Source organism: Dicentrarchus labrax, unplaced genomic scaffold (genome assembly GCF_905237075.1).
Source record: "Dicentrarchus labrax unplaced genomic scaffold, dlabrax2021, whole genome shotgun sequence".
NCBI classification, from domain to species: Eukaryota; Metazoa; Chordata; class Actinopteri; family Moronidae; genus Dicentrarchus; species Dicentrarchus labrax.
The window spans coordinates 90,809-112,093 of record NW_026136723.1 but is presented as its reverse complement, the minus strand read 5'-3'; the positions used below and the strand labels follow the sequence as shown (position 1 = coordinate 112,093).

Sequence of the window (21,285 nt, the reverse complement as noted above, 5' to 3'; positions counted from 1 at the left end):
TATACAGGAGCAGCTGCGTCAGACGGTCCGACTTAAATGACACCGAATGATGCTTCTGACCTCAGATGTACAATGTGTAGGTTTCTAGAAGAGAAACGCAAATTTCAGCACCACTGATCTGTGTAATCAGACCAAAAGACATGTCCTGTGATTTTAATCATTCGCCACGTGTGTTTGTTGACATTAGAACAGCTGTAGAGAACGGGAGTTCAGCGGTAGTTTAGTAATCCACAGTAGTACTGTTGTGTAGGAACCGTGACGTTTTGGCACCGCCAGTACCATGCTCTCTCTGCAACCTGTTCTGTTTCGATCTCAAAAAGAAATGTTTTGATTGCCACTTACTTAATCTATTCTATCTGATTGAATAATAAAAGAACAAAATTCTCTCCATATATCTCCAAGAGAAAAAAAGTCTTTAAACAGCCCTTAAATCACAGAGCAAATAAATAAGTCACAGCTTGTTCTTGTGTTATAGCTACTTAAATCTAGACTGTCACTCTATATTTCACACACTGGTTGGCCAAAAATATAACATTAGCTCTATTGAACACACACATCTGCAAAAAACATCCTCAGAAAATAGCGTTTCAGATTTCATGGCGGTATCCAAATAACAAACTACATGTTAATGTTCAATGCTTCACTTGGTTTGCAGGCTGCTGAGCCAGCTAGTGCAGTGTAGTTGGACCTTTAGCTGCTCATTAGTGCTAGATAAAGTTTTCCTCCACATTCAGAGGGAGCTACAATATAACTAAACATTAAATTACCATAGCTCTCAATCGACAGAGTTCAGTGTTTTTATCGTTGTTGTGTTGTTGATGTTGTAACTGTGACCGTCCTCCTGCTTCACGGACCAGCAGCAGGTGCAGGTGCTCCTCTCATGGGTCACCTGACCTGCATGGCCAAACGTCAGCTGAGCAGAAATCAGCTCTCACAGCCCAGGTTTTCTACTAGTTTAAGCACTTTTGTCTTTGTTGTAACCAAATGAAGAAGTCGTACACACAGCACTGTATACTGTAGACGTCGCTCTCGAGCTGCAAGTCGCGATTACAAGACAAAACGAACGCAGGTGCGTTTCGTACTGTGTTAGTTAAACATGTAAAACTGGCCCTAAATCAGTTGATCAGCTGTCCTCATTGATTGACAGCATTTCTCTTGTTTCCGTTTCTTATGTTGACGAACTTGACCAACTTCCTATCAGATCTGGGGTGGCCAATGAGCTTTCAGGGGTGGCCCCGGCCAAACCAGGCCACCGCCCAGAATCGCCATTGCTCCTCGCAGCTCGGTCCTTTACCCACCCGACTTTATCAAATCAAGATGAAAACGTTATTTTTGTTGCTTCTCTTCTGTCACGTTTCATCAGCAGGTAAGATCACATTTGAACTCTTTAAGCTCTTTGCTTCACTTTCCACTCGGCTCTGCATTTGACTGCGATAACGTGAGCCACAGAGTGCATTTGGCTCCCTGTAGCTCCAGAAAACAGCACTTTAGTTTCACAATTACTTAAACTTCATAAGACTGACTTTATATGTTTTAATAGAATCATAGGCTGCTGACTGAATACATCAGATTCATGATGGGTCTTTACTGAATGTATAAACTGTGTTTGTCCTGCAGTCAAACACTCTCTGAAGATATTTCGAACTGGATCCAGTGGAGTCCCAAACATATCAGAGTTTGTAGGATCTCTAGAGGTTGATGGAAGTCTGGTCGGTTACTGCGACAGCAACAAAAATATAGTAGAACCAAAACAGGACTGGGTGAAAAAGATAATTGAAGATGATCCTCAGCACTTTCAGTGGTACACTCAGGAGTGTTTTCAGAGTGGGCCAAACATATTCAAAGTGTGGATTAATAATTTGAAGCAGCACCTCAACCAAAGTGGAGGTAAAGTATTTATGTATATTATATTTTACTTTTTACTACTAAAATGATTTGCATCCTGGTTTGTTGTTTGACACACAGATATAGGATAGCTAACATCTGCATATTAATGAATTTGAACTTGGACTGCATCTGAGACTGCAGGTGTCACACAGGTGTGACTTTGTTTTAATAAGAGTTTAATGTGCATATAATTCAACATACCCACTTTGTATACTGCCACTGACACTCATCTGTCAATTCATACAACAGTAGCTACTATTGTAACTTTTAGCTGTGGAAAATAAATTGGGTTTCATCACTCAGATAAAGTGCACTGATTATCTGCTCTTGAATCATGATCACACCACAAGACACAAGTGTCACACAATGCACAATATTTATAAGATCATCTTTCCACTGGAGATTTCATCTGTATTCTGCACATTGTTAATTACTGTCTCTGTTTCTGTCTCTGTCTCTCTCTCAGGTGTCCACATTTTACAGGACATATCAGGATGTGAGTGGGATGATGAGACTGGAGAGGTTAATGGTTTTAATCAGTTTGGTTATGATGGAGAAGACTTCATATCTTTTGACCTGCAGACATTGACATGGATCGCTCTGAAACCTCAGGCTGTCACCACCAAACTGATGTGGGACACTGACAAAGCTAGAATAAAAGTCAAGGAAATTGACCTCACTAAGATTTTCCCTGGGTTACTGAAGAAGTATTTGGTCTTCGGCAACAGCTCTCTGCAGAGAAAAGGTAAAATCACATGACCTGATTTAGTTTGACTGAACTGCCATTGTATTATTACTCCAGTCAGTTTGACGTTATCTTATTTTTGGCTGTTGAAGGTATTATTTGATTTAGCCCTGACCAATCAGTAGAGACTGACAGTTGTAGGTGCTCTACATTACTTTCCATCAAAGCTGATACTGTGATAGCCAGACAGTGCACCACTAGCATGAGGTAAGTAAGTTTACACAGATTGTATGGATGGTATCATTAAGGTTATAACAGTACTACTATTACCAATACTGCTTATCGATCCATTACTTTAATCTTATCAGTTCTTTTATTTTTCATGATATATATAAATCGATAGATAGAACTTTGATTTTGTCCAAATGTTGTTATCAGAAATGTTTAGGTCATCCAGGTTTTTATGTCCTTAAGGCCTTTGATCATATCTGGTAAAAAAATGCCAACTAAGGGTAAAACTTCTTTAAGCAGCTTATTTGGGATGGGGTTTAAGAGACAGGTTGATGGCTTAGATGAAGCAATAGTTGAAGTTGATTGGTGGTTGACAGCAGAAAAGCAGTCTAAATATATATATCTGGGTTTACAGCTGTTAAGATTCCTGTGTTAGAAGAGACTTCAGTACCTGTTGAGAGCAGGAGGGGATTCATTTAGTCTCTAATAGTAATGATTTTATCATTAAAGAAGCTCATGAAGTCGTTGCTGCTGAGAGATAAAGGAATACATGGCTGGCTACAGTGCTGAAAGATACCTGGTTGTTTCTCTTGTCCTGTTAATGATGAACAGTAGGCTGCTCTGGCATTACAGAGGCCCTTTCTATATGCTTTAAGACTATTTCTTTCAAATTTCTTATTTGCTTTAATTCACAAGGTTGGTGGTAATACCATCGGGTTAACCTCCTATGTTTTAATTAATATATTCCTTTAACATATTATTCATGGCACAGCCAGGTCTCAGTAAGCCTAAATAAATCTGTATGATAATCTGATATTAATTCATGAATCAGTCCATATTTAATTATTTTATTTTGTGCTGTTGTTGTTTACTTCCTCTTTAAATAATTGAAGTGGTCAGGGGACACAGTCTCTGTGGGGTTCTGGGTGGGTATCTGCTCTAACTAAAGTGCAGAGAAGCGTGTAGGACTGCAGCTCTGCCTCCTGCTCTCAACTCTGGGTTGTCAGGTTTTAGGTTCAGAAATAAACAGTCAGATTTGTAGATAAGAGAGCTGCTCTGTCCAAAGTGGGATGGATGCTGTCTCTCCTAATCAGACCAGATTTTCCCCAGAAAGTCAGCCGAATGTCTATGAAGCCCACATCATTTTCTGGACCCCACCTTGAGCCAGCGGTGGAAGGATGACATGCAGCTGAACATGTCATCACAGTTCATCATTGGTTCAGTTAACTCTGTGTGTGCTCTAAGCTGCTAGCATAGGCTGCTTAACATACCTGAGGTGGATTACTGCTTATCTTCTACCACCATCAGAGGTCATATACTGACATGTTTTTTTTTTCTTTTTGACCTGACTGACTTTGACCTCTGTAATTTAAAATGACTCATAATACAGATAGATGCAGCATGTCTTTAATTGCTTATATCTGTCCCATTTTCTCTTTCCCTGATTCCTCCCTCTTGAATTTGTCTTTCTCTACCCCCTATCCGTTTTTTCTCTCTCTCTCTCTCTCTCTCTCTCTCTCTCTCTCTCTCTCTCTCTCTCTCTCTCTCTCTCCAGACCTTCCCTCAGTGTCTCTCCTCCAGAAGACTCCCTCCTCTCCAGTCAGCTGCCACGCTACAGGTTTCTACCCTGACAGAGCCTTGATGTTCTGGAGGAAAGATGGAGAGGAGCTTCATGAGGACGTGGACCACGGAGAGATCCTCCCCAACCACGATGGATCCTTCCAGATGAGTGTTGACCTGAACCTTTCATCAGTCACACCTGAAGACTGGAGGAGGTACGACTGTGTGTTTCAGCTCTCTGGTGTGAAGAACGACATTGTTACCACACTGGACAAAGCAGAGATCAGAACCAACTGGGGTAAGACTGGAAATAGTTTTGTCTGTCTACTAAAGCTAGACCTCCATCATAACTACAAAGTTTATGTCCTAAAACTTGTGTTGTCAACTCCACTGTTATGTAGCTGTTGTCAACTGTAGAAGGGTTGATTGGATGTTAACTCAGTTAACTATCAGTTATGACAGCGTTGTACTCTTCAAAAAGGTTGATCGGATGTTAACTCTTCGCTCTAATTTTACATCTTAATCCTCAGATTGAGTATTAATCTGGTTTACAACTTGGGTCATATTTTCATAGTTTTGGCCGTCATTTCTATCAGTTATGACAGCGTTGTACTCATCAAAGTCCTCAATAATATCTGGGGACACAGTGACATCAGTACAACACACAAGCATGTAAGTGTGAAACAAGATTCTTAGCTCTGAGCTCTCAAACACATGTAAGTGTCAAAGGAATCCAGAACTATACTTTTCATGTGACTGAAATACATTCTGTTTCTCACTTTACTGTCTTATTCACACAATCTGCTCCTCACACTTCAATACTAAAGTGAATCCTTTAAACTAAACATATTTATCTCCTTCCAGTGGGAGAGACAAAGTGTGAATGTTCTGTTTTGGCTCCAGTTTCTCCCTCAGAGTTTCCTGCTGGTGCTGTTATTGGAGTTGTTGTAGGACTGCTGCTGCTGGCACTCTGCATCACTGGACTCTTCATCTGGAGAAGGAACAATAATGGTGAGTGAAGCCATTTTTACTCCACTGGATTGAACATGTTCAGTAACTTTACTGCCAAAAGAACACAGAGGTCCTCAGCAGACGTACTGTATATACTAAGTAAAAGAGTTGCTCTCCTACATTTTTATTCAGAGCAGAGATCTGTGACAGTCATGAGGAATTTCTTCCTATAAATGTGTTTTATTTTGTGTCCTGTCATACATTCTGATTTAACTTTGTTAATCTCTCATCTGTATTTCAGGATTCAGAGCTGCAAACAGTACGTTTTTTTTTTAATGAAAAATAAAATATATTTGTTTTATTATTTTATTATGAAGACTTTAATGTGACTGTCATTATTTACTCCTGAGTATTAGTAATCAATCATTCATCTTCATACATTCCTGTCTCTCATTTATAATTATATAATTTAAATTTATTTCACTTTTTGCTTCTAGCTTCAGATTCCTCATTGCCATTGGACAAAACTCCAGCTCCTAACTGATCACAGTGAGTATGTCATTGTTTCAACAAGGCTGTGCACATATTATGTTCACCGACATAATGTACAATATCCTTCCCACCTGAATTACATGCAGCTTATTTTTATAATTTACAAAAACATTCTGCATGAGAAAGAATTTTCTCAGTCCATCCATTATAACTACAGGAAGCAGATGGCTCTGGGGTTTTATGATACTACTCCAGAAATCAAAAGTGGAAAAAGTTTTCAGATCCTTTACTTAAGTACATGTACCAACACAACAATGTAAGAATACTCTGTTACAAGTCAAAGTCCTGCATTCAAAATCCTACTGTATTCAAAGTATTCGTTATGATGAAAAATGTTAGAATATTACAGGTGGAGCTACTTTTTACTGCTTTATGTACAGTTTATATATAGAAGTATAAAGTAGCATAAAATAAAAATAAAATGAAGTTCCACCACTGTCAGAAACAGATAATCACTTAGTATAAACTTAGCATGAACTTTGATTTCTCTTTTCATTTATTAATCTGTTTTTACAGGTTCCCTCTGAAGATAAAAGAGAACTCCAATGACGTTACCGTGGCATCCAAACCATTTCTTTTCCAGAGAGCACTTTATTCTCATTTGTAGAAGACTTTTTTATATTATAGTATAGTTTATATTATTAGGTACTAGAACTCATCTTTCTTTGGTAATTAGGAAGAAGTCCAGTCATGGGAGACACAGTCATATCCAACCCTTTATTTCTCACATCATGGACTGTATGATGTATCTTTCAATTCTTTCTTTTAAAACACTGCACTACTAATGACTGAACCCCTGTTGTCTTCCAGTTGTGTCACAAAATCTCAGTGTATAAAGATCACTGAATGGCTTTGTCCCAACATATATCACTGACTTGCTTGTACAGTATGTAACACGTAGGCCTACACATGCATGCACACAGTTGAGGGATCACAGTGTTTGTTGATTTTACAAAACCTCCATGAGGTTTAGACAGTGCACTCAAGTGAGCGACTCATTGTGATGTACAGTATAATGCTACAGGTATATAGTCACAGGTGTGTTGAAATGCTATGTTCAAATGTTCAGTAAAATGATGTTCATTTAGGATCTTGATCCAGTGTTTGTTTTTGGGTTACTCCTTAAATACTTTTCAACAGACTGCTTCTGTCTCTAATGATGGTGCTGACAAAAATAGTCATTTTAAATGTTGTATTGACGTCAATGACTGGAATTTAATCTCTGAATGTGATGGAAACATTTCTTGATCTGAGTTTACAAGGAACGAATGTCTTACTGCAACAGTTTTATTGTTGTAAGTATCAATTTTCTGTTAACTGATAATAAAAATCATTATTTGGATTTAAGTAAACTGTCTTTGGTTCTTTCTCCCCTGGTCATTTTTATAAATGTGTTACTCCCCACAACCCCTGGACATCTCTGGGACCCCTGAACCCGACCTCAGGAAACAGTATTAAGCACTTCCTAGAATTAGAAATTTCCCATGATCCTTTGATGATATATGGGAATGAGGTGTTCATTTGCAACAGTTTCGTCTTACAGTCTACTGAATAAGGACATCAAATGTGAATAAATAGAAGTACGTCAATCAGGTTTAACTTTGTACAAGGAAATCAGTGATCTGAACTGATGAAGCTTTGGTGACCCCTAGTGGGGGCCGGGAACCCTAGGTTGGGAGTGTTAAAGGAGAAAAAATTTAGTTCTTATACACACATATTGTATTCATTTCAAGTCACAAGTCAAATATAAAGTACCATAAGATGGTCAAATTTCACTGCTGCCAGAAACAGATGAATGACTTTACTTAAATTAAAATGAATAATGTCCAATATGAACTCTAATAAGTTTCTAATAGTTTTTTAACTTTTCATTGTTTAATTTGATTTGACAGATTAAAAGAGTGAAGATTAATAGAGGACTCCAGTGATGTTACTGCGGCATCAAAACCTTTTATTTTCTACAGAGTACTTGTTTCTAATTTGTAAAAGTCTTTTTTTAAGTGTCAGTCAGAGCTGACAGAAGCATTAATGTAGAGAGAGACACAGTCATGTTCAGCCCTTTAGTTGTCACATGATGGATTTCTGTTTGATGTTTCCACTTTGGAAACACACTAATGAATCCTCTGTCTGCATTAAACTCCATTGTAAACTACTGTCTTTCAACTGTGTCACAAAATCAAATCTATCAATCTGAATGTCTTAGCCCCAACATATACCACTGAGCTGCTTGTGCAATATCAAACTGTGGGGCCTCTGAGATCTTCTGGAACTGCTTTTTAACACTCTGAATGTGTATATATCACAGATCATTTTATGGTTATTTGTTTCATGTTTACTGTTTTTTATGATCTGTTCTTGTCTGAAGTACTGCACCTTACATTTTGTGTGTTATGGGTTATGGTTAGGGTAAGTCTGTTTTCTGTGTGTGTGTGTGTGTGTGTGTGTGTGTGTGTGTGTGTGTGTGTGTGTGTGTGTGTGTGGTGTGTGTGTGTGTGTGTGTGTGTGTGTGTGTGTGTGTGTGTGTGTTTTAAATCCCTCCTGTTAATCCAGATATGAGTTATTTTACTTTTGATTAACAAATAAAACTACTTTGGAAATCTAATTGATGTTTCTTTTATTTATTCATTTATTTGTTCATTTTTGAGTTGGTAGTCTGTTAAGGATTCCTCCAGTTCATGAAATCCCTGCAGCACCTGAAGGCAGCAGGACTGTATGTTGATACCAGCATCAGTGCAGAGCCAGAGCTCAGTCTCATTGAGTACAGTCATTCACTGTATTAACCTTTATTAAATCACCTGAATACGACAACAGGCTGCTACTGTGTAACCATACAGACCTCTACACCAATCTTTCTGGTCGGTTATAACAGAAAGTACAATGCGTCAGTTTGTACCTTTGTAAAACTGGGCCTGAATATAAAATGATCATAACTGCATATTATTAAAAAAATATTAATGATAACTTTTTTTAAATCCAGTAATAAACTTCTGCTGAGGCTCATGTCCCACCAGCCTGAAAGAGCAGGACGCCACAGGACATAATGCACAACCAGGGTGTAAACATCTACTGCTCAATGTCAGCAACACCAAAGAGACACAGAGGAGAGATAGAAAGTATTCTGACTGGAAACATCACAAACTGACATGGGATGTGCACGGCCCAGAACAGGAGGACACTGCAGCGGGTGATTAAAACCACTCAGAAGATCATTGGTACTCAGCTGCCCAGCATCAGTGATACTGCTGAGGTGAGATGCCTGCACAGAGTCCAAAGGATACTAAAAGACAGCACCCACCCCAGACACACCCTGCTGCCATCTGGGAAGAGGTACAGAAGCTTCTGCTGCCGAACCACCAGACTGCAGAGCAGCTTCTTCCCTCAGGCAGTGAGGCTGTTGAACTCTTCCACAATTCATCATACAAATGAATAGGGGGGAAACTAGCATTTGTTGAGGGAGGTGGTGTCTTTGAGAGTGATAAAAAGAGAGGCTGTATTTTGTCACAAATAGATTGTTTTAAGATCATTAGTAACGGATGCTCTTGCTCCAATACATATCACTCATTCTTAGTTAAGTCACAACTAGTGAGAGGTGGATGAAGCTGTCTGGAGCTTTGGGGCTTCAAATGCAGCAGCACAGTGACATCTGGTGGCAACAGCAGCCCTTCACGACTGGAGCCAAAGCACCACAACACCTCTCTGATTTTAATGCTTTTAGTCTCATAGGTGTGCAATAAAAGTCCAAGAAGCCTGTGTGTTATCATTATATCTGTAATACTGTTTACTGACATAAAATATAAATGTACTTTACTGATTTATTTTAGATCCCAATATGAGGAACTCATTATCATAACAAACAAACAACCAACCAGTACAGTAAAATAAGTCCAAATTGTACATATATATATAAAACGCCTATATGTTTCTTTTAGGCCACGCGGAAACACTCTGACAACAGCTCCCTTTATCACGGTGACGCACTCTGTGGCTCACATTACAGTAGAAACCACAGCGGACCCAGCTCGCTCTTTACCCACAAGTCTCAACCAAAAACACAATGAAAAAAGTATTTTTGTTGCTTCTCTTGTGTTACGTTTCATCAGCAGGTAAGATCACATTTAACATATTTATTTTTATTGCATTTTGCTAAAGACAAACAAGAATTTCACCTTGATAAGACTGTATGTTGGGAATATGAATCATACTGAATAGCCTGCATCATATTTAAAATATGTGTCTATGTATAAATGTATTAAACCTAGTTTTTCCTGCAGTGAAACACTCCCTGAAGTTTTTCTACACTGCATCTGCTGGAGTCCCAGACTTCCCAGAGTTTGTGGTTGCTGGAGTGGTTGATGAGATTCTGTCCGGTTACTGCGACAACAACAAAAATATAGTAGAACCAAAACAGGACTGGGTGAACAAATTATTTGAAGATGATCCTCAGCACTTGCAGTGGTACACTACAAAGTGTTCAGATGATGAGCCGCACTTCTTTAAAACCACACTTGATAATTTGAAGCAGCGCTTCAACCAAAGTGGAGGTACAGTATGTAGCCCACTATGTTATATTTCACTGTTTACTGTTAAACTGTTCTGCATCTTAGTTGTAAAGTAAATAGACCGCCATCACATTGCTTTGAAAACCTGGAACCACTAGCTGCCAGTCAGCATGTTATCCATAACTCAGGAACTGGTTAGACTTGTTTGCTCTGTCCAACACAAACTACTCATCATACTGAGAAATTCAAAACATCCATCTATAGTCAAAATATCCTCACAATTACAAACACACAGGAAAAGTACAGCCTCCATTTTCTTCATTGATTTCTTCAAATAATTTGACTGAAGGGGCTTAACATCCATCTGTACAGGTTTCAGTCCAAGAATCACACCTTCACACTCGAGTTTTGTGTTGTAATAATAACATACTAACTACGTAAGATTCTGATCTTGTATCTGGAACATTTGGAACTAACTTTATCCACCTGTAGTTAAGGGAATAAAGAAAACAAGGGGGAGACAGACGCAAAAAAGTCTTCAGGTGGTCCGACCAGGGATGTTGTAGTTCATGGTCGACAAAAGAAAAGAATGTGTAACAGAAATTGGGTTTCATCACTCATATAAAGAAAAAGTACACTTATCTGCTCTTGAATCATGAACACACCACGAGATGAAGATGAAAATAGAAGTGCGTTACACACTGCCCAATATCTGAGATCATCTTCATCTGTACATCGTTGTTAATTGCAGTCTCTGTTTCTGTCTCTCTCTCAGGTGTCCATGTTTTACAGAGGATGACTGGTTGTGAGTGGGATGATGAGACTGGAGAGGTTAATGGTTTTATTCAGTATGGTTATGATGGAGAAGACTTCATATCTTTTGACCTGAAGACATTGACATGGATCGCTCCGAAACCTCAGGCTGTCACCACCAAACTTAGATGGGATGATGACAAAGGTAGAATAAAATACAATGAGAATCAGCTCACTGAGATTTTACCGGAGTTCCTGAAGAAGTATGTGGACTATGGAAACAGCTCTCTGCAGAGAAAAGGTAGAATCACATAACCTGATTTAGTTTCATGAACTCAACAATGTTCCTATAATCTGCTCAGACTGAACTGCCATTGTATTATTATTATTACTCCAATCAGTGTGATATTACCTTATGGCAGTTTTCTGTGCAGTAAGATTTGATTTAGTCCTAACCAGTCAGTAGAGACATTTTTGGGTGCTCTGAGGTTACTTTCAATCAAAGCTGATACTGTGACAGTCAGTGTTTTAGTATGACTTAAATCAGTTTACAGAGTTTCATTGTTTCAAAATAGAAATAGTTCCACTGAATATTGACACTGTGTTTGAGTACTTTGCTGTGAACCACAAAGGCAGATCCTTCTTCTCTGACTGGAGTGAGTTTCTTCAGTGGTTCTCTCATTTGTCTATATAGAGACAATGTGGTGGTTGTTATGAGGGGCTGTCATCTCTCTCTCTCCCTCTCTCTCCTCCAGACCTTCCCTCAGTGTCTCTCCTCCAGAAGACTTCCTCCTCTCCAGTCAGCTGCCACGCTACAGGTTTCTACCCTGACAGTGCCACACTCATCTGGAGGAAAGATGGAGAGGAGATTCATGAGGACGTGGACCACGGAGAGATCCTCCCCAACCACGATGGATCCTTCCAGATGAGTGTTGACCTGAACCTTTCATCAGTCACACCTGAAGACTGGAGGAGGTACGACTGTGTGTTTCAGCTCTCTGGTGTGAAGAACGACATCGTCACCAAACTGGACAAAGCAGAGATCAGAACCAACTGGGGTAAGACTGACATTAGAGTGTGCTGAATGGGACTGAACGCCTGTTGGTTGTTTGTGTTTGTATCAATCTACAGCTAACCTCGCATTCTACTGGACCCCAGCCTCATATTTTTTGTACACATGTATGACTGTGTGCTCAAGGACCTCTTACTGTTGTGGTGACTCACAATAATGGTGGGAGATATAGACAAAATCCTCTATCACAGTATATGGAATTATAACTTTCTATCACAATACAGTAACTGAAAATGTTGACAAACAGCACTGAAAATGTCCTTTATTGAAAAGGATAAAAAGGCCAGAAGAATCAGGGTTAGGGTTGTGCAGCATTAGGGCACTGGAACTTCTTTCTGTACAATTCAGGCACTGCTAAATTCTGAACCAATTTTCAGAAAATCCGTTTTTTTAGAAACATTAGAAATTGTTTATTGGTTCCTTATTAAGTTTATACCGTTAGGGGAACCCAAGACGATCAATAACAATATCAATACACTAGTCTATGCATCTTATACTATACTAGTAGTCCACAGGAACAAACCCATACATATGTATGAATAAACTGTTGAATGGATGGATGTACTTCTGTTCTGCTTTATCTGTACTGGTCTTGTTTTTATTTGGTTGCTTTCTTGTTCAACAGAGAAGTCCAGTGACATGACCGTGCCCATCACTGCTGCAGCAGTTGTTCTTGTTCTCATCTTTATCACTGCAGTTGGACTCATGGCTTACAAAAAGAAGAAAGGTGAGAGAGAAAATGGAAAGATTTCAGTTCAGTATCTTTTAGTCTTTGAGTTGATGCTTTTATCCAGGTTGCACAACAGAAACAAGCATCAGTTCCCTGCACCACAGAATTTAAAGCAACCAACAGTAAGCAGTGTCAGGCTCAGAGCCTGTGAGTCATGATAATTTGACCTTACCAAGATGATGTGGGAGAGAAGTGATGAGTAGTTTTAGTGAGTAGAAGAGAAGATCATATTCACTGGGGATAAGATGAAGAAATGATTTGTCTTTTGTTTTGATTTCAGCCAAATGCCCTCCATCTCGTAAGTAAAACCTGTTTTTATTTATTTTCAACTGATCTGACACACACTTTATGCTGTAGATTAAACAGGGTTTCACATTATTGTGCAGATGAACTTTTAAAGACTGTTTCCTGTATTTACTGTTTATAAAAGTTGAGTGCAGGATGAGAGGACTTTCACTGTTTGACGCTGTTTGTTTCTGACCTTACAGCTCCTGACGACGGATCGGAGCTCTCTGAGAAACTGAATCCAGAGACCTGATTGTGAAACGCACTCAATGAAGTTCCTTCATATAACACGTGTCACTTTATTTAGCTTTACAGAACTTAGACTAATTAAAACATGCCTTCCTGTCACAAAGTGATGTAGTAGTTTATGGTTTTTATATGTAAATGTTAAATGTAATCGTTTATTTCACATTATTATAATTAATATTCTAAATCTAATATAAAAACAATTTGCTTGATTATTTTTACAAATCAATTCTATTTCTTTTACCCTTCATTTTACATTGATGCAGTAATGTTTTAGATACCATAAATTACTGTTTTTGATCATGTTTGAATTGGTTTTAGAATAACTACAAGAACTATAGGTTTCTGTAAACACTGTATACAATTCTCAAAATCACCTCTTGTTGAAAATATGATCTTTTATAGGTTATAGATTTGGTGCGACAGGTCAGAGGAAAACTTTCTCATACCACAGGTTTTTCAAACGAGTAGCTTTTAGTAAGACTAGTGTAAATAGATAGACAGTGATGGTGGTGGGACTGCTGAGCGGGCCATTGCATTCACATGAAGTTGCAGTTTAGCCTGAGCAGACACAATGTAGATATAAAGCCATGTCATACAGCAAAGTATCTGCTGTTTGCTTGAGTGAATGAAGGATTTAAAGGCAGCTTAGGTTAGGTCGGGTTAGAGACTGTGTGTTGATTGTATAATACTAATAATAATAATAATTCTGTGGCATATTATATCATACCATGTGTTTCCCCAATCAGAGAATCAGAGGCGGAGCTAGAGAAATATCCATGTGTGACAAGAGGTTGGCATGGAGACATTAAGGGGTGGCAGAAACATACACTAATCTAATAACAATCACATATACCAATATTTGCTTGGAAAACCACCCAAATGAAAATATTTAAACTCAAAAACATTACTTTATTGTGGCACAGTAACACCTTGAATAGAACTATAGAACTACATTAGAACTCAATCGTTTTATTTCCAAATGGTCATATTTCCTTTTCTTTCACTAGGTTTAGGATGGGAGATTTGGACTGATTTTACTGTACTGGAACCAGATAGACAGCAATGGTGGTTGGATTACTGAGTGGGCTATCGCATTCAAATGAAGTTTCTTATCAAGTCAGTTGGGCCAACCAATGTAAATGAGCCTGAGCAGATAATATAAATACATTATACATAATATAAAGACAATATAAAAGCTTAAAGTTATGTTAGGTCAGTTAGAGAATGATGTGGGTCAGAGGGGTCCATAGATTAATGACGGCACAGCTTGATACCCACTGCAGGGGCTAATGATAGGTGAAAACATTATTGATCATGAATACTGGCCTTCCTTGGGAATATTCACCTCTGACAAATGCATGTCATAATCAGTTGTAATGCTCTTTATATTGGTGCTGATGTTTCACTTCACAATAAAATACGGAATTTTATGTTTAAAAGTTTGGCTCTTTTTGTCCACATCTGTGACTGTAGTTGCAGTAACATGAATATTAGCTCAGCATCCTGTATACTCACAGAGGACAAAGTTTGCTCCCAGACAAGGTTAGCTTAGCTTAGCATGAATTCTAGGGAGGAAACAGCGAGCCAATAGCTGTGTAAAGAGTGCATTCTAACAACCTCAAAGCTGGCTGTCATGTAAAAAACATTTTCAGGCCAAATGAAATTACAGTGGTGGCCAAAAGGTTAGAGAAGCAAGTTGATGGCTAAACTGTGGTCAGACTGTGCTGGGCAGCTTCCAGGTATGATTGTGTGACTGTGTGAATGCGATCAGGGCGTTCCTCTCAAAAGAGAGCATTGCTCTTAGTGAACCCCTTGAATATATAACTTTTTAAAACTCCACAACTGTAACCCTTTGCTTCTGTTGAGCTCATAGGTTATGTTTAGAAAGATATTGAAACAAAAGATGAAGTAGAAAACTGAGAAACTGAGAGTGAAATACATGTTAAAATACATGATTATTCACAGTCAGTATTTGGGATGGAAGTTAGAAGCAAAATATATACGAGCAACATACAACAATAAACTCTTATATACAAAGGTAATGCATAAGACTATATCATAAAATGTCAGCACTGTTACTATATATTACCCTATATAATTTATATCACCCCTGAAAAAATGCTTGATGCTTTGTTGTGTAATAATGCAGAAGGAGGTCAGTCAGAGAAAGTCAGTGTTCCAACTATTTCTGTATCAAAAGATTTGAAACTTCATAAGTCAAACTTAACAGACTCAACACAAACTCCACCTTAAATCTATGGGGCCAAAACAAAAGCAAAATAAAAACAGAAGCAGGTTTTAATTAACATCTGATGTGTCACATTCTGTTTCTCAAACTGTGTTTTGGACTTTACCTGACAGACAAGTAATAACAGATACAGCAACAACAGGTAACTGACATTTAAATACACACAACCTTTAAAAAATGCTGTGGTTCCATAAATGTTAGAGTTCATAATAATAAAAAACAACAACAACAATAATAGTTAAATTTTTATTATTCAGAGTAAAGGTTTTGTTCACCTAAAAGTGTGTGTGAAATTACAGTACCTTCAAAAGAGCATTCATCTTACATAGACTACTGACAGCCTTTAACTTAACCTCAATATACAATATACACCGTTCTAAATCAAGCTCAAAACATATGTTCTGTTGAAAGTGAGAAACTGAGGGCTGTGATTGTTTCAGGAATACCATCATGAGGTGTGTCCTAATTTCTAGCTTTCTAGCTAGTTATTGGAAACTTTCCACATGACAAGAATTAATGTGGGTGGTTGGCATGATGTGGTTCGGAGCATCAGACACAAATGAATAAAGATAAATATTTGAAGATGATCCTCAGCACTTTGAGTGTTACTAAAGAGTGTTTTCAGAGAGGGCCAAACTCATTCAAAGTCAGGATTTCTAATTTGATTTTTTTCAGTATGACTAAATAAATCATTATCATAATCTGATATTAATTTCTGACCTATTAGAGTTTTAGATGACAGAGATCTGAATCCACACTTAATTATATAAGTTTGTGCTGTTGCAGAGTTGGTTTTAATTCTTACTGTGTGCTATAATACTACAGGTGGTGTTAGTTTTTACTATTTTATATACAGTTAGGTAATCTGGTCCAGTGGTTGTAGAGAGGCCGGGGATCATCAGAGTATTAAAGAAGAAAAAATCAAGTTCCTATACACATATAAGTCATAAGTCAAATATAGAGTATCATAAAATGGTCAAATTCCACTGCTGCCAGAAACAGAAGAATAACTTCACAAAATGAATAATGTCCAATGTGAATTCTGTTTTAATTCTCTTCTGTTAATCTAGATATGATTTATTTTACTTTTGAAGAACTAATAAAATTACTTTGGAAATCTAATTGATGTTTCTTTTATTTATTCATTTATTTGTTCATTTTTGAGTTGGTAGTCTGTTAGGGATTCCTCCAGCTCATGAAATCCCTGCAGCACCTGAAGGCAGCAGGACCTTATTAACCTTTATTAAATCACCTGAATATGACAACAGGCTGCTGATGTGTAACCATACATACCTCTACACCCATCTTTCTGGTTGGTTATAACAGAGAGTACAATGCATGAGTTTGCACCTTTGTAAAACTGCACCTGAATATAAAATCGTCATAACTGCATATTATTAAAATATATAATAATAATAATAATAATAATATTTTTTTAAGAGTAAGTCTGTTTTCTGTGTGTGTGTGTGTGTGTGTGTGTGTGTGTGTGTGTGTGTGTGTTAATCCCTTATGTTAATCCAGATATGAGTTATTTTACTTTTGATGACCAAATAAAACTACATTGGAAATCTAATTAGTGTTTCTTTTATTTATCTCTGTCGTCTGCACGCCAGCAAGTGCTGGACTTTAATTTACCAACAGTATTAATGTGTGCTTTAACATTTAACTGTGAGCTTGTTGGAACAGCTGTCTGGAGGACACCAGGGGTGTTTCTAGACCCCCTGGGGGCCCTAGGCAAGAAGGACCATGGGGCCCCCCAGAATCATGATGAATGAAGTCCAGGACTACGGATCAGTAAAGAAATCTTTCATTAAACAATTAACATATAAAATAAGAAATAAATAACATAACTATCTGAATGCAAACTTTACATACAATATATAAATAACAGAAAAACAAACATAACTGAAATGTGCAAAATTTTCAGAATGATAAAAAAACAACCAAGCAAAAAAACAAACAAACAAGGAATTGAAGTGGAAAGGAAGAACTTAAGACTTGCTGTGACACCTTGGTCCTATATCCACAGTCCAATAGTAGTGCCTTTTTTTTTCTTAAAACTGCTGCTTGCGAACCTTGGCTTCTGCAAATGCAGCCACTATGTCTTCCATATCTATCTCTTTCTATTGAAATCAGTGTCAGTCCTGTGAGCCTCTCCTGTAGAGGTCTGCTGTTGCTGTTGTTGTTGTTGTTGTTGTTGTTGTTGTTGTTGTTGTTGTTGTTGTGGGCCAAAAAACTTCAACAAAGCACCTTGAGGAAGAAAAAAGAAAAGAGCACAATGTATTTGGTTGGCTTGCGTAAAGTAAAGTAAAGAACTGTGCATGCTACACAAACACAACATCTGAGATCTGTATGGAATAATTAATGAACATCCATTTGCAGTTACAACTTTAATGCTTCATGTTAACATTTTATTTAATGTAACATTTAGGCTATAGCAAAACATTTATGGATATATAGGATAGGATATACTTTATTTATTTATTTACTTTATTTTAAGGGAAATTCAGTTGTCCAGCAGCTCACACTTAAAAAACATAATTCCAAATACAAATTAGCACCAGTTTAAACTAAACTGACAGCAGAACTGATGCTGGTATCAGTTTTAACATTTGACAACAAATGCTTTATTCTGGGAGAAAATATCATTGGCATTGGCAGCAAAGGACTAACTTATTGTGTGGCTATGAATGTGTTTAGAAGAAAATGGCTGAATTCACTTTACACTTTAATGTGCAGTAAACTTGTTTGGTGCTTGGTGGATGACTGGGAGTTTGGGATAAAGTAACAGGCTGGCTGGCAGCACTACTTTTTTATAATGTAACACACGTAGCTTACACATTCCCACTTACCCCTGTCACGGTTTTTATTAGTCAGGGGCCCCATTAGGGAGATTCCCGACGTGTCATTGCAGTGTCTACGGGTTTCAAGTTGTGTCGCTGATATGGAGCGATACCACCCGTATTTGACTATCCAGAAACAGGAGATTCATCCTATGGAGGACTGAAAGTGCCACAATTAAATAAATAAATACACCATTAAATAATTACTTAAATGTGTCATTAATTAATTCAAATTGGAATTAAATACATAAATGTGATATTAAATGTGTCATTAATTAATTCAAATACCAATTCATTTAATGTAAAATACATATATCATTATTTCACTATTTACATTTACATTTCATGGTCCTGCGTTGCAGTGCTTCATGAATTACTTAAAACTGTCAAACTCACCCATCAAACTCAGAGGGTGGGGCCAACGCGAATCTAACCTGATCCATTGCTTTGGTCTGAAGTAGAGTGCCTGGAAGATCTTCATGAACTTTCTAGGGCAGAGGTCGCTAACAGGCGAGTCTGGACCCAGACACCGTCCTATGCGGACCCAGACCTATGATCAATTCATTATTGAGGATTCTAAATTTTGATGGGGAGCTCCTATTTTAACCAGCACAGCTTTTTTTGTCTTTACGGTATTTGTTTAGCAGATCAGGAAGCTCACAGACCAATCGCATGCTAGTTAAGCCATCCCACGTGATGCTGCTCAGCCAATCAAATCTGTTTAAACAGCGCGACTGAATACAGAGATGAGAGCGATGAGAGAGGAGAGACAGACGGAAAGAGAAGTCACAGATACATGGAGAGGAAATGGAGAGATGAGTGAGCGCGAGACAACAGAAGATTTATGGCGCTCTCTAAGAAGAGAAAAGTGGATAGAAAATCGAGCTTTTAATGGACAGATTCATTCACATTCATTCTTCCCACTGGGAGCACATAACCAGTGTGTCTCATGTTCAGAGACCGTGGCGCTGATTAAAAGTGCCAGTGTGAAACGCCACTATGAGACAAAACACAAAGTTTTCATCAAACATACCCACTCAAGTCTGAACAAGGTCACAGAAAATAAGCAGGCTCAGATCCCAATATGATCACTCAACCAGTATCCTGACCAGTGTTGGGAGTAACGGCGTTTAAGTATAACGGCGTTATTTTTTCAGTAACGGGGTAATCTAATTAATTACTTTTCCCATCGTTGTAACGCCGTTACCGTTACTGAGAATGTAAAGTGGCGCGTTACTTGCGTTCCTACAATGTGGTGAATGAAGTGCAGCGGTGTCAGGCTTTCTGACAGCCACAAATCAGCTGCCAGCAGAGGGCAGCGTGGTGATGATGATCGGCTGGGTGGGCGGATGCCAAGACAGAGACAATGGCGACGAGCTAGGGAAATTCAAAGGTAGCGATATCAAACTGAAGTACCGACACGCTTACTGAAGTTAAAGGCAAGAATGTTTATGTAATGTGTGAATTTTTTTTCAATATTTATTTTGTATATATTTTTATTTCTATGCATATGGCCGGCTGTAATCTATTGAGTTCAAATAAATACCAAATGTTCTAATATACTGTATATAGTGTTTTTATTCTTTATTCAGTGATAATAAACATCTTTAACGTTATAGAAGATGTTATAGAATGTAATTATAGACCATAAAAAATAACGTTACAGTTACTTTGCTGAGTAACTAATTACTTTTACAATGTGGTAACTGAGTTACTATCTCAGTTACCCATTCATTCACTGCCCAACGAGGGAGAGAGGTGAACAACAACAGTTTATTTTTCAAAGTTAAACACTTTATTTTATTTTTTAGACTTAGCAGAGGATGTGGAAGCAGGAGCTGCTGACCCAGAGCATGTAGCGAGTAAAGCAGAGGAACTTACTGAAGTTCTTGGAGTTATTTCCACACTTTCTGACCAAGATATTGACCACAGAGTCACTGCAGATTTAGAAGAAGTAGTCCAATAGCGCCACCCAGTGTATTGGAATGTGTTCACTAGCTCTGCATCGATCCATTATCTGGAATTGATTTGTCTTGGCTTGATGCGCAGGGTAACCAATCAGGCGTTAGGTTCCGCCTACCAACTTTTGATGGGTGAGTTTGACAGTTTTAAGTAATTCATGAAGCACTGCTAAACAAATACCGTAAAGACAAAAAAAGCTGTGCTGGTTAAAATAGGAGCTCCCCATCAAAATTTAGAATCCTCAATAATGAATTGATTATAGGTCTGGGTCCGCATAGGGACGGTGTCTGGGTCCAGACTCGCCTGTTAGCGACATCTGACCTAGAAAGTTCATTAAGATCTTCCAGGCACTCTACTTCAGACCAAAGCAATGGATCAGGCTAGATTCGCATTGGCCACACCCACTGAGTTTGATGGGTGAGTTTGACAGTTTTAAGTAATTCATGAAGTATTGCAACGCAGGACCATGAAATGTAAATGTAAATAGTGAAATAATGATATATGTATTTTACATAAAATTAATCGGTATTTGAATTAATTAATGACACATTTAATATCACATTTATGTATTTAATTCCATTTTTAATTAATGAATGACACATTTAAGTAATTATTTAATGGTGTATTTATTTATTTAATTGTGGCACTTTTAGTCCTCCACAGTTTTGCTGTATTTCAGTGTATTCAGTGTGCTTCCACCTGTGCAGTCTGCTCTTGCTGCTCATTGGTTCCATCACACTTTCAGCACGGCACATTAATCTTTTGATCAGCTTTTGTT

The 21,285-nt window shown here is 38.0% G+C and overlaps 2 protein-coding genes across 5 annotated transcripts in view; both read left to right on the top strand.

The window, feature by feature from the left end:
* LOC127357503 (major histocompatibility complex class I-related gene protein-like) overlaps positions 1-7,218 on the top strand; it is a 34,252-nt gene extending 27,034 nt beyond the window's left edge. The window contains exons 2-8 of the mRNA XM_051389736.1: positions 1,618-1,887; positions 2,354-2,632; positions 4,359-4,661; positions 5,267-5,374; positions 5,616-5,633; positions 5,812-5,863; positions 6,383-7,218. Of these exons, the coding sequence (XP_051245696.1) occupies positions 1,618-1,887; positions 2,354-2,632; positions 4,359-4,661; positions 5,267-5,374; positions 5,616-5,633; positions 5,812-5,858 (1,025 nt within the window). The 3' untranslated portion in view covers positions 5,859-5,863; positions 6,383-7,218. The remainder of the gene's footprint in view (positions 1-1,617; positions 1,888-2,353; positions 2,633-4,358; positions 4,662-5,266; positions 5,375-5,615; positions 5,634-5,811; positions 5,864-6,382) is intronic.
* The window catches only part of LOC127357485 (major histocompatibility complex class I-related gene protein), a 62,146-nt gene extending 47,253 nt beyond the window's left edge, over positions 1-14,893 (top strand). For 2 of the 4 annotated variants that reach the window (XM_051389715.1, XM_051389714.1), the window contains exon 8: positions 13,409-14,893. In XM_051389715.1, coding sequence (XP_051245675.1) covers positions 13,409-13,458 — 50 coding nt within the window. In that variant the 3' untranslated portion in view covers positions 13,459-14,893. Of the gene's footprint in view, positions 1-1,271; positions 1,367-9,846; positions 9,970-10,137; positions 10,408-11,140; positions 11,420-11,873; positions 12,177-12,815; positions 12,918-13,200; positions 13,219-13,408 lie in introns of those variants that run through there. The other 2 variants (XM_051389717.1, XM_051389716.1) reach the window with 2 other exon arrangements.
* The last annotated feature ends 6,392 nt before the right edge of the window (positions 14,894-21,285 follow it).